The sequence below is a fragment of the Uloborus diversus genome, chromosome 2 (genome assembly GCF_026930045.1).
Source record: "Uloborus diversus isolate 005 chromosome 2, Udiv.v.3.1, whole genome shotgun sequence".
Classification (NCBI taxonomy): domain Eukaryota; kingdom Metazoa; phylum Arthropoda; class Arachnida; order Araneae; family Uloboridae; genus Uloborus; species Uloborus diversus.
This window is the reverse complement of record NC_072732.1, coordinates 142035166-142049604: the sequence shown is the minus strand read 5'-3', so window position 1 is coordinate 142049604 and position 14439 is coordinate 142035166. Positions and strand designations below refer to the sequence as shown.

The 14439-nt window shown below is 32.1% G+C and overlaps 1 protein-coding gene across 1 annotated transcript in view; it reads right to left on the bottom strand.

Moving 5' to 3' along the window:
- Positions 1-1287: 1287 nt before the first annotated feature.
- LOC129217380 (suppressor of SWI4 1 homolog) overlaps positions 1288-14439 on the bottom strand; it is a 28028-nt gene continuing 14876 nt past the window's right edge. Inside the window, exons 7-8 of the mRNA XM_054851671.1 lie at positions 4561-4715; positions 1288-1617 (exon numbers count right to left, since the gene is read on the bottom strand). Coding sequence (XP_054707646.1) covers positions 1343-1617; positions 4561-4715 — 430 coding nt within the window. The 3' untranslated portion in view covers positions 1288-1342. The remainder of the gene's footprint in view (positions 1618-4560; positions 4716-14439) is intronic.

Here is a 14439-nt window from a genome sequence, read left to right as displayed (position 1 = left end):
CTTTGAAGTGAATGAGTGGTTTACTCAAACACATTATTAAATTCAGTCATCGAAATATGTCATCTTAGTCAGAGGGATTGGGAAAAGATATTAGTTGTCATGCCCCTAACAGGTGAGTGAAAGGGGGGAAATATTTTACAGTCGAAAGCTTTGTTTGCAGCAAACAAACATGATCAAAAGTTTCACAAAAAAGGCATTAAAACACTTTTGGATTGTTTTGAATTGGGGGGGGGGAGAGAGAGAGAAATAATCAAAAAAATTTAATACTGATTTGAAATAAAGTTCAAGGGACCAAGTGAAATCTTGTAAAAAATGTAATTAAACAAGTTCCACTCTGATGATCTCATTTTCAGCTTGAAGATAACAAAGAGATATTTTCTCTTTCTGAAAATAAAAATCAACACGATATTTTAATTTATTTTTCACTTTTTAGACATATAAAGGAATACATTAATTGTCTAAATTATCTGAAGGTAATTGTTAAATCAATTAAAGGTAAAATTGAAATAGCAAGATTTTTTTATCTTTTTTTTTAAATTAACAAATCAAATTGAAAAACTACTTAATTATTTTTAAACAAAATGAGGAGTGTTTTATATATATATATATATATATTATATATATATATATATATATATATATATATATATATATATATATATATATATATATATATATATATTTAAAAGTGTCAATCCTGTAACATAGAATTAGACCTCATATAAACAAATTAATTAAAGAAAGAACTCTGCAAATTTTGAAAATCTGCACATATTTTCATACTTTAAACTACGTCAATTTCATTTGGTTAAACAATTTCTCACAATTTTGCTCTGTGCATTTGATTTAAATAGTATTTTTTCACAGCACTTTTTATTTATGAAATTTTATCACTAGCATTTCATTTTATCCAAGATGCACATTTTCCCCCTTAAAGATTCTTAATTTGCAAAACTTTTTGTACCAGAGAGCTTGGACAAATTTATATTCCTTAATAAAAATTTCAGCTTAATTTGAACTTATAGTTTAAAATGTGTTTTGCCATTGAGTTGAAATTTTTATGTGTCAATGAATTTTTTCTGCAGCTTTACCAGTAACACTTGAGTTTTCTAAGTCACAAGTCGTATCAAATTAAATGCAAGACAAAAACATAATTAATTCATTAACTTAAAAAAACAACAACAAATTTCATACTTTGGATGTGCAAAATTAACAGTTAAGATAAGTCAAGTTAATCAATACAAGGAATTTTTTTTTATAAAAACAATTGGCCATACACAAATGTATCTTTTTATAAAAAGCAAAAACATTTATTTAACAAAGTATATATTCACAAAAATATTTACAGTTTCTTTTTAATTTTCATTTCTTCTTTATGTTTAGCTTTCTGAGCAACAATTCTTCTGGACTGAGCCATAGATTTCTTTTTCAACAACTTAGCTTCTTTTCTCTTTTTCCGTTTTGCTAAGAATTGCTGAAAGGCTTTGTTGTTTTCGGATTTTTTGTCTGGGGAATGTTTTGTCTTAGCTAATTTAGAACTTTCTGCAGAGAGTTTAATTTTCTTTGCAGGCTTAGCTGGTGCTGAAGAAAACTTCCGCTTGTGGGTCACAGCTACATCTAAAATTGCAAGGGTTTTTTTTTTTAATTATTAAAATTTGAAAGAAAAAAAGGGAGGAAATAGTGAAGTAGTAATATTTGTAATACACAAAAATCAAAATTCTTGTTCAACATAGTTTAACCTTGCATTTGGATTTTTTTTTTTTTTTAATTTTTAGAAATGGTTATTATTATTTTTTTTTAATCTACCATGTATTCCCACAGGTATTTTGGTTTTAATTGCAGCTCCTTTGTCTTGAGTCTTTGTTTGTCCTGATGTGCATGTCATTGAACAGGTTTTTAATGCATAACTTCCAACATTGGTTACTTAGCTGGTTGTATAGTATTGTACTATGACTGACTAAACACAACCAACATCTTAACAGGTTAACACAACATGAAAAACTAAAAAAAGGGACAAGTATTAGAGGTGAAGACCTAAAGCAGCAGTATCAAACTTTTTTTTTAATCTCTTCTTGGGTATGCATCTAACTACTTGTGCAAGTCGCAACACATTAACATTAATATGTGTTAAATAAATACATTATTTTTCTTTAATAAAGTTACTGAGTTTGTCTAACAAAGGATCCTTAACAGGACCAACTGGTCCAATCTAAAAAAAAAGTAAGTTTTAAGGGCACATGTTCAGGTTCACCCAAACATAGCATTTCATTTTGGCTAGTTCCACTACATGATTGGGTTATCCACAAAATTTTGGCAGGCCACAAGTGGCCCGTGATTTGCCACTTAGGAATATCTTACTTGAACAACAAAAACTTATGATGTTTGACCTAGTAAGATTGTAATTAGAGATGCATTGAATATTTGGTTACGCTGAATACTTTAATATTCGGCAACTGAATAATAAACAAATTTAAATATTCAATAAATGCTAAGTAAACATTTTTTTCCCATACAATGAAAAGTTTTAGTAAAGAACCATAGTAAAAAATTTATTGAAACTGTTGTTGGTTAAAATTATCACATTGAATGTAATTTTAAACAAAACTCTTAGATGTTTTCCCTTAATTTTTTTACTTTTCATTTTTTTTTTCTTTTTAATCTTATGACATTATTAAAGCATTTAAGTATGAAACAGGAGAACTGTTAACTATGAAAAATAGGAAAATCCTTGGAACATTAAATGTTCATAAATATTTAAAGTCAATTACTGATATTTTTTAAAAATAAAACATGCAGCTAATAAAAGTATTGTCATTTCACAAATATTTAAAATGTAATATATAAAAGTAACACCTGAACATAAAATTTTGAGTATTTTAATTTCAGTATTTTTACCATATGAAATATTGTTAAAAACCAACTAATTAAATTAATCATTGAAATCTAAGTTGAATAATGGTAAACTATCGCGAAGAAACTTATCCATTCTGCATTTTCAATTATTACACTTGTAATTGCATATGTAAGATAAATGCAAGATTCCTTTTTTTTAAAATAACATAACATGTTACCATAATTATGAGTTATCAAATCATACATCAGGAAAGAAATTATCAATTTACTCAGAATTGTAGATCAAAGTAAACCAAATTACATACGCTATAATATTTTGCTTTTTTCTTTCTTTTTTTTTTTTTTTTTTTTTGGATGATTCATTTTAATTTTTATTTATTTTGAATTAATTATACTTAATGCAGATACATTTAGAATGTTAAATGCATTTAAATTTTCCAAAAGGCACAAAATATTTTCATTTATTAAATTTATTCCCATGTCAGTGGAACCAGATTTTACATTACCCGTTTAACTGCTATACTGCTAATATTAAAATATTATTATATTAACTATATCTATCTATGTTATCGCTACTCCTGCTGAATGACAAAAACTTAGCATCAAACCAGGTATAGATAGATTCGTAATTTTCCTGGCTACATGTTTAGCTAGGCGTTATAATTGTGTGGCTTTAATTAGTGAAGATATTAATTAAAGCCACAATTCTTCCCCTGGTCATTTGTTTGAAATCAGATAGCTTCTCCTGTAGACAATTTTGCTTTTCCCAATCAAAGCGGAAGTGCTTTTTGGTAGCCTGCCTGTTTATCCTTTTTTCCCTAGGCCACATTTCGGATGAGCAAAATTATGGCCAGTTTTCCCTGTGCTTATAGTTTCCCTCTCTTTTCATGCTTTAAAGCGGAGTGTTTCAATCTTTGAATGGTTAGAGCTTCTGGTCGAGATCACAGACATGAGTTTCTGATGTCTATGGTTAAGAGGCAAGGCGGACTGGCAACATAATGGTTCAAGAGGTGTGCCATGCTAATGATTAATTTATGTTCATTAACTTATTCAAACATGTTCATTAACTAATTCGAGTTAATAATGAAATGGTTCCAGAGATGCATCGGGCTAAAAATTGATGGATTGGTTACTAATTACAGTACTGCCGCAGGTGGCAAGAAGGGGGAGAAGCCCATGAAATATATTGCCAAACGCGGTCTACACCAATCTGCCACAGGCAGGTTGCACAAGCCGCCATAGGCGGCTAGTTTTATTTATTTACTGTTAATCAATCAACCAAGGTATCTATCTCACATTTAAAAATTCAAATTTAGCTGAAGAATTACAAGTTCAAATCTCAATAAGATTGGTTCCACATCACAGGGAGTTGCAAATAATTTTTGGCTAGTGAAAGTAATACTTATAGACCGGACATTTTGCTATTGGGTCATCCATTACTGCTTTTGAATTATGTGAGCTATATTTATAAACGTTTATTAGCCCAAACACATATTTACCTACAGAAATCAAGAAAAAAAACTCAACAAAATAGACAAAGAGGAAAGTAAAAATTGATTTTAATCTATGAACAGGACCAAAAAAAAAAAGCTAAATTTGATTAAAGAGCAATTAAAAAGAAATTAGGTTGACAATTAAGAAGGGGTATTTTACATGAAAACAATACTGTTAGTTCATACAGAGATGTAAAAAGAAAAAAAAACCTACTTTCATCAGGATCTTCCCCCACTTCTTTGCGATACCATTCTAAGTCTTCTTCTAAATCCTCACTCTCATTACCTTTGTCTTGCTCTTTGTTAACCAATTGCTTCTTTTTCTCAACATTTTTTCTCTGTTGTTCACGACGTTGCTCTTTCAAGAGTCTAATCAAAATAAAATAATTTTTCACTTTTCAATTCACATTTCAATTCACAATTCACTTTTCAAATTACTTCAACATTTACTTTATCACAGACCAGTTTTAAAAGCAAATTTTAAAATTGTTTCATGTTTGATATTTTAAAAAATTATACCAAGAAAATTGTTATCAATTATTTTAAAATGCAATGCTATAGTTCATACCTGTGTACAAAAACTCCATCAACACTTTGCTACTGAAACACTAAACCTTTGTGAAGGTCTATAATGTAACTTTTTTGGCTGTTAGCTAATAGCATGCATACAAGTACAAAACAACTTGAATGAATAAATTAATAAAAATAGAAATAATAATAATAAAGAGGACTGTACATACATTGCATTTTCAGGGCAATACCTTTACTCAAGCCACAACTGAAGTGTTATTTTATATTAGCAAGAGCAGTGATTTTAACAACACAATTACAACAGTAAAAATAGGTTCTGGAGCCTTTCACAGTATTTAGCTGTCACAGACTCTACACTTCATAGAGACAGGTAATTATCAAAATTATGGAAACACTCTCACTCTGTCACAAGTGTGTTGGGAATAGATACTCTGCCATAAATGTGATGTTAATAATGGAGCCTTCTGACTAATCACTCACACTGGTGAATCCAGTTGGTGATTTGAGTTCTAAAATCACTGTTGCTGCTATTGTTCGCATTTATACAATACAATCTGCTTCAATACCCGTCAGCATAGCTAGATAATATAGACACTTGTGTGTACGCGGTTAATGGATACCTTTGATGCTGTGCAGATACATTTGCTGTAGCTGTGTGTATTAACTGAAAATTATTAATAATATTCATATTAACCACTGATTATCTCCAAAGTTTGAAGATAAATTAATGAAAAGTGTTCATTATTGCTTTCACAAATACATGATTGAAAGCAAAAGGCATTTTCTAATAAAAAATTTACGTTCCAACTGCATGTTGATTTTTATTCCTGCAGATACAGTTGCCGCCGCTTATATGAATGACATCTCTACATAGTATAAAATGAAGTCCCCAAAAAGCGTCTGTGTGTTTGAACTCGCAAAACTCGAGAACTACCCGGCCGATTGCGCTGAAATTTTCGCAGTTTCTTCCTTTAAGTCCTGAAAAGGTTTGCGGACCAGTTCGAATAAAATTCGATGAATAGTTCTTTTTTTATTCCAATTTACATTCAATTTTTACATAAATTCTCAAATATGGGGGTGGAAAATTACTTGCACATATTAATGTTACATATCGTTAGAAAGGGTAGAATTTTCCGCGTTCTACGCAATTTGTTTCAATGCTCTAACTTTATTACAGCGGGAGTTAATTGCGTTTTTAGCTGGATTTTTTTAGGCTTAGCTGAAATTTAGGCACTACTTTCTTCATTAAATAAATCAATAAAAAGTGAAGGAATGGTCCCACAGCTTTCTTTTTGACGCCATTGGAAAAAGCGACCTTTTATACTCCAGTTCTAACTTGATCTGTGGTTGAAAAAATAAGCTTTTATCTCGAAAGGAAAAAAAGTTTACAAGCCTTTCTAAATCAAGTTTAAGAAATCTGGATTCCATTCAAATTGTGAACCATTTTCTTTTGCATTTTAATTCCTTAAACTTATTTTATTTTGTGTTTCCATGGTTATGCATTTTATATCCATCTTTCTGGATTTATTTTCTTAAAACTATTTTAATATCTGTCGTCATTGTTTGGAAGGGAAATCATGATGTTGTTTTTTTTTTAAATTTATTTTTTACGCCTGATTGTTGAATATACGTCACTTGACACAATTTTTATTATCAAGGTGAACCGGGCAAAGCCGGGCAATGCAGCTAGTTTGTTCTAAACAGTTTTGATTCCATGAAGTGGCTTATTCAATAAAGCTGGATTTTATTCTGCTTTTGACAATTTGATTCATTAAAGAGCTGATTCAATCAACCACTGATTCAATTAAACGGCGTCCACTGCAGTTTTGAGCTATGTAGGCGGATACTTTATACTTTTATCTTACTATGCCCGTAGGTTTCTTTCTTTGAAATTTTCTTTCTGAAAACAGATTTGCTTTGCCGAGCTTGTCTTACCGCACTGTGTGTATGCTGTCATGACTTCAGATACTGTACCTCTAGAAACAGCAAAGAGTTGAAATGTTTAAATTACACTAGCTCCAGCTAGATGCACTCCAACAATTTGGCTAATTTAGAATTGTGAGAGGTCTGACATTTCACGCACTTGAAAAAAAATCCTAGACTTTCGGAACTTCAATTAAGCCTCCATATACAACCAGAATATGTACATTGCTGTTTATAAAAAAAACCTAGATATCTAGTTTTATTCTTTACTAGTAGTACTCGCACGGCTTTGCCCGTAATAGAAAAATTAAAAGGTCTTTTGGTTCGCCTGTATATTTACAAATAATGTACAGTGAATTTTCTCACCAATTGGCTTTTACCCCATGTTACGGTTTTACGTTATGATAATTTCGTATCTCGCCAATTGACTTGTGCCGATGTTACGGTTCCATGTTGTGATAATTTCGCATCTCACCAATTGGCTTGTACCCATGTTACGATTCCACGTTATGATAATTTTGTATCTCGCCAATTGGCTTGTGCCCATGTTGCGGTTCCACGTTATGACAATTTCATATCTCGCCAATTGGCTTGTGCCCATGTTACGGTTCCACGTTATGATAATTTCATAATTTACTCGTCCATCTTATGATATTTTTGTTCTTAAAATTGGAATAGAAAAATAATCACATCGAATTTTCAAAAAAAATCGCTTTGAGGTGCACACTAGGGTGGGCCAAAATAAGCCGAAAATTTTTTTTTTTCGAAATCAATTTTTGGATAGCGCACAAAAGTTGCATAGTGAGCTAGTTAGCACTCACAAAAAATTTCTTGGGTATTAAAAAATATCTAGCCGGCGCTATTTGACACTGAAAAACCGAAAAAAAAGAGAAAAATGAATTTTTGTCGATTTTTTAAAAAAAAACTAAATTCCAAATATTTTGCTGGAATGCACCGAAAATGTTATATAATGAGCCAATTCGAGCCCATAAAATGTTTCATTGATTTAATGAGCATTTAACCCGCTCCTTTCCGACATCAAAAATTGGAGAAAAATGAAAAAATATTGAGATTCTTTAAAAACCAATGTGAAAATTATTTTCCAAAATTAAATCATAGACTAATTAATTAAATAGCGCTATTAATCATAGTAATTATTATCACGCAATAGTATCACACATTTTCTAGAATTACACATAGAGATAATAAAATTTTGAAAAAATCTTCAAATTTGATTTATAATACCTCATGTATAATGAATATTATTTTTTGGAATAATATTGTACCTTGTTATCAAATGATGGAAGTTCTTTCCTAGCTTGAAGTTTGGCATGAAGGTGTCCATCTCGTGCAGTTTCACCACGAACTTTTTATTGCAGCTTTGGTTATTAGTTTCACACAATAACCAAAGCTGCAATAAAAGTTCTCTTGCATGTGACAGGGAAATTTCTCAAAAGTGAACTCTGTAGGCTGTTCTTTGCACATTTCTTTCACTTGTTGGTCTTTTAGATGCATTGTAAGAGGTGGCTCTGTTACAACACAGTTTGCCCAATCAACTAAATCAACATAATCAACGGCTTCAAAATTGAGTTTAGGACACTTGAAAAATCGTACACCATCCGAGCTCCTCGTCTTCTTATTTCTAGAGTTCAGAATGCGCCTAACAACTAATTCCCGAATGTATTTTCTTGAGTCAAACAACGTTGTCAACAGTAGCTTTTCAGGACGAGCGAAATGTGCATTATTTGAGAGAACTTTGAAAATTATCTCCTTAACGTTGTCTGGAAACTGCCTTGCAAGAGAAATCATGTTCCAAAAATGTTGGGAACCATACTGGCAGTTTGGTTTTATTTTTATTTCAAACCACATTGGAGCATAAATTAACATTACATACTTTACAAACATTGTAAGATTTTCTGATGGAGTTGGAGTGCCTATATGCAAGCGTAAACAAACGGTTTGCATTGTCAGCCATCGAGCACGACTGAGTTTACCTGCGCTACTGTCAGCCACGCTAGAAGGAAAACTACCATCTTTTACGGCAAGACAGATTCTATACAAATATTGTAGTTCAGTACTTAAATTTTTTATATCTTCCATGTCCAAAACCAGAAGATTGCAGTCAACTTTATCAAATTTGACCACCAGATTTTTTTTTACAATCTCTAAGAAGTTGTCCGATAGATCCAGAATATAAATGTGGCCCCTTTGTGCAACCGTCCAATTCCAGAATAAGATGCCTCAGTGACTCATTAGTATGCAGCAGACACATGTTCCCCTGTAAAGGTCTTTTGAGATATGTCTCAAGTAAACGAATTACTCCACCTTTCCATCCCGTATTTACATTTGTTCCGTTGCATCCAATAACCGATAAGTTAAGCAAGCTCATATTATACTTTTTTGCAAAGCCTATAATACCTTGCGAAATTTCTCTAGCACTTTCACCAACTGTTAGTGATAAATGACCAATGTACTTGCTACCTGGTTCTTCTATCAGGGCTACATGTGCTTCAGATGCTAATTTTCGATGGCCAGATGTCTTTTAAAGGGCGCTTTTAACTTTTTAATCTTTGCGGCCGTCAAAATACAAACTCTTTACAGCTGCCCCTTTAACTGCTCTTAAATCTCTTTCTCTTAGCTCGCTCCTTTTTTTATCGACTAACTTTGTTTTTATCGACCATATATTTTTGTTTTGTTTAGGAGAAACTAAGTCGAAATCAGCGAGAACTGCTGTAGCAATTTTAGCCTCTGCTCTTTTTGAAGCACCAGTTAGATCTGCTGCTAAAGCTGTATGAGGCATAGAAAGTCTCATTTGACTTGTCGTTGTTGATGGTGCATCGCTTACGTTTTCTTGAAAGCGGATAATTCAATTTAAAATCGTCATCTGCATTTTCTGTGCTTTCTCCTGATTCAAGCCCTGTTTCAGGTTCATTCAATGTAATATGACTTTCCTTAACTCTCAATCCAGGAGAAATAATTGGAACCGAAGATTAAAAAAATAGCATCTTATCTAACTATTTTTTATTTGAGTGTGTGCATTTTTTAAAATTGGCGTACATATGTCGCATAAAATTGATTGAATTTTCGCTGTTTTTTCTAAGTAACATATTGCGTAACATTTCAGTTTTTACTTATTCCGAAACTACTTATTTTTTTCATTATTTTTTTTTATTTTTCATTTTTCCCATGCTTCAGTCTTAAAGGAGGGTAGCTAAATATTCTACGAAATGTATAAAAGTCTTTGAGGATTTCAACTAATTCACTGACAGATACTTCTGTTTGCTGAAACTAGCTTCAAACTTTTATTTTTGATTCCCCCCCCCCCCCCTTTTATGAAAAAAAGTGTATTTTTGCCCTTTTTTTCAGTTTTTCAAAGTCAAATAGCGCCGGCTAAATATTCAACAAATTTAGCGAAATTTTTTATGGGCAATACCGGGCCCATATAGCAACTTTTCCGCACTATCCAAAAACAGATTTCCAAAAAAAGGTTTTTCAGCCCACCCTAGTGCACACTAGGGTGGATCGAAAAAAATGAAATTTCGAATCTTAATTTGGAATACCCACCAAAAGCTGTGCATGTGTAAGAACAATACACATGTAAAATATTATCAAGTTTGAAGAACTCTTTGAGGGTCCTACCAAGGCTTAAATTTCTCCAAAAATAGGAAAAAATGTCAATTTTCCAAAATTTTTATGAAAATAATAAGGTTCAAAATTTTTGTTCTAATACCATTAAAATGTTTCCTTTTAACATGCTTTGCATGTATCTTCAAAATTATTTACATTCTTTGCAGTATTAGGTTTGCACACAAGTTTGTAAAATTTCGTGAAATTTCCAAAAACTGACTTTTTTTCAAGCCTTTTTGCACATTGCAGTATTTTTTCTTTTAAAGTCCTTTTTTTTTTTTTTTTTTGCAATGACTGTGCAGAATGCAGTTTTAAGTGGAAATGAAATTATACTTTATTATATTAACTGCCCAGCATCTACGACAAGGAGCGTAATTGCTTCAAACTGGACCAGTGGTAAAGTGTCGCACCTGTCTAGCAATTTACTTATTGGTCCTGCGAAAATTCACATGGACCAGCAGTTACACCATCAAGTAATGTGAACAGGTGACGCAAAGGCTGCTCGTATGCAGTTCGCAGATTACCCATGGGACAGGATGTCCAATTTTTTTCTCTATGGCCGCAATTGCAACATTCTTTTTTTCTGGTATTCGTGGCCGTGCCATTACAGCCAAAAGCGAAAAGATCCTTAAGGCTTAAACAAATTTTCAGTTCAAAAATCGCATTGCTGTCGCGACATGTTTTCCCGTTCCAGAAGTTGGCGTTACATGACCCAAATAAAGAGAATTGGATTTTTCAACCATGGATTCCTCGCTTATGGTTCTTCTATGATATCTGTCTCCAACCATTTCTTTTTGTCATAGTTTTGACTTTTTGGCTATCGAAAAATGTACTTTTCAAACCCTTTCACTTCTAGTTTGCAGGTTTTGGAGAGAAGGACGTACTTCGTCTGTGACACCTGTGACACTTCTGCCGCTGTCTTCGAATTTTATTCCTATCAACGACTTTAGAGCGATAATTATTTGACACAGTACCAAAATCCTGTAATGTTTCTGAAGCAATTGCTGCAGCACATCGCACATATGTCAGAAATGCTGTACTGGTAGCACACTCTTGATAGCGTTGGCAGAGAAGCCTCATTTGTTCCACTTTTGAAAAGACATCAACACCAAAAAATGTTGATGGCTCTGTTGGTGGGAGTATAGCCATTGCAACTTCTTCTTCTTCTGGAATTGAAATAAAACTTTGCTGTTCCTCATCAGTGTTATTACAGCATCTCGTTGCGTAAGTGAAAATCGGAAAAAATTATTGATCCTGTCATTCAACGAAATGCCTATTTTTGCCACCCGGAAAATATTCTCTTAACAGTGATCACTGATGAACGAAGTACATCAGAGAACTGACTTTGCGAAGATTTAGAAGGCCAGACAAGTGGCTTCTGTTCATGAAGAAATAAGAGAATTCTATAATTCAAGGATTAACTTTAATGCATCAGATTATTCTGATGTTATCAACCGGCAAAAATGTGCAATAACTGCCACCCCTCTCCTATTTTAGCTGGCATATCTAAAGAAAGTCTTCAACAATAGATTGAAAACTCCAACGCCAATTTTGCGTTCGTTTAGTTCTCCTGTCACACTCAGGTGGTAGAACGCTGTGCTAATGTGGTTACAGAAGCTTCTTTGTTTGTGATTAGTCAATCGGCAAGAGATGGTTTCATAAGAGCAAAAATCAAATCTCGAAGTATCATGTCATCGTTTGAATCAAAAAATGATTTCAAAGAGGTTTCATGAATGGATGTGACGAACTACTATTTTCTGTGCCTTTAACTAACTGATACTTTTCAAGTCCCTCATTTGTTTAATATTGATGCTTATATGTCAGAGCGACTGTGTGTGAGCAAATATACATTCTTTGTAACCAATGCACTTCAATGTTTTTTTAGTTAATACAACTAAATCATTTTGATAGTTTACTTCTAATGTAAAATGAGTAATAAATTTATACTTAATATATGTGGCTCGGCAGATGGAAAAGGTAGTATGGAACTTGAAATGCAGCCACCTGTTTTTAGTGGATGCTGGGCTGTTAATGTAATAAAGTTGAACTTTACTTCCGTTTAAAATTGTATTCTGTACAGGCGTTGTAAAAAAGAAAACTGGACTTTAAAAGAAAAAATATTGCAATGTGCAAAAAAGCTTTAAAAAAGTCAGTTTTTGGTTAATTTCGCGTAACTTAACGGCTTATGTGCGAACTTAATGGTGCAAAGACTGTAAATAATTGTGAAGGTACATGAAAAGAGTGTTCAAAGGAAGCATTTTAACTGTATTATAACAAAAATTATAAACATTATTTTCATAAAAATTTTGGAAAATTGACATTTTTTTTCCTATTTTTGGAGAAGTTCAAGCCTTGGTAGGACCCTCAAGGAGTTCTTCAAACTTGATAATATTTTGCATGTGCAGGGGTCTGTCCAGGATTTTTCACAGGGTCCGTGTTTTGTGAAAAACTAAATAATTTTGTGAAAAAATGAATAAATTTTGTGAAAAATCAAATAATTTCTCAAAAAAAAAATTGTTAAAACGAAATTTTATAATTTAGAGGTGGCACAAACTGCATCAATTAAACTTAAAGTTGAGTGTTTTCCTCTTCTACGTCGAGAAGATCATTCTGGAGTGTTTTTCTGATATTTGGCGGGGGGGGGGGGGGGGGGAGCATCGCTCTCTCAAGTATCAATATTTATCTACCATTCTACATTTTGTTAAATTATACTACAAATATTTTTCTCCAGTATTTAAAATAATTGTAACAAAAAAATAAATAAATAAAATTCAGAGTAGGGTTCAACATTTAACTTTGTGACCCAAGACACTCTTAAAAAGCACAGAATTTCGTTTAAAACTTATAAATTCCGTGATTTTAACAAAAATAAAAAGTTATTTTAATTGTTCACCTCTTAACAAAGCGTAATAAACATCAAAAATTCGAAAAATCGGACTCTGATAGCGGATGCAAAGAGATCGCAATTCTCAAAGTGAAGGCATCAAAAGTATAAAAACGACTTGTAAAAGAAATATTTTTGATAAAATTATTTTAAAATTGCATTTTAGAGTCCTATGATAAACATTTCATTAACATCTGTGGACACAGTTGAAGCAAAAAAATAAAAATAATAAAATAAACCATCTATTCAGCATTTTAATTTTTGACTCATAACAGAAAATGGAATTTTGCTTTAAAAAACTTGAAATGAGAGTTCTAACAGAAATAAAGAGACTTTTCATTTGTTTGCATCCTAATAAAGCGAAGTTAGCTCGAAAAAAGAACAAAATATGACTCTCATATCGGATGTTAAAAGATAGCATTTTTTAAAATGTAGACATCTAAAGAAAAAAAAAACGGTAATTAAAAGAGTTTATTTAAAGTTAATCATCCTTGTTAGCATCGAAAAATCAAAACCCATATAATTTTCTCCCAAAATAACAATTAAACATCGCACTGCACCATAAAAACGCAAATATTGACAAGCTAGTAAAATGATGAGAATATTTTCTAATCAAGTCATTATAAAGGTTCAACGCCAGACGCTAAGTGGTGATAATTTTGAAGTTGGTAACCCTATCAGAAGCGATCATATTTTTTTCCCCCACCCTTACTATCCTTTTGCAGTTCCAAGTTCATTTTGCAGATATATATTATTATTGTTTATTAAATCATGAGCGGGGGGGGGGGGGGAGGAAAAGTGCTTACCAATGCCTTTTCAGAAAAGTTTACAACAACACCGCTGCTAATTAGCTGTGATAAAACAAACAAACAACCATTATATTTATTTGGCAGTAGCAATTATTTATCGCTTGCAGGAGCATCGCAAGAGTGCCGATTTTTTTCTTTCAAAATTAGCCGATTTTGTATAAGCTGATCCCTCTAATTTGACTTCAAAAAAGTTCCAAAAATTATTCGGTTTATACACAGAAATATGCGTTATTTTGCTTTCAGATTTGCTCTTTCAATAAACAATTTGTGACAGATCCGATCTTGTTTATCAGAATTTTGTGAAGGGTCCGTTTTGTTT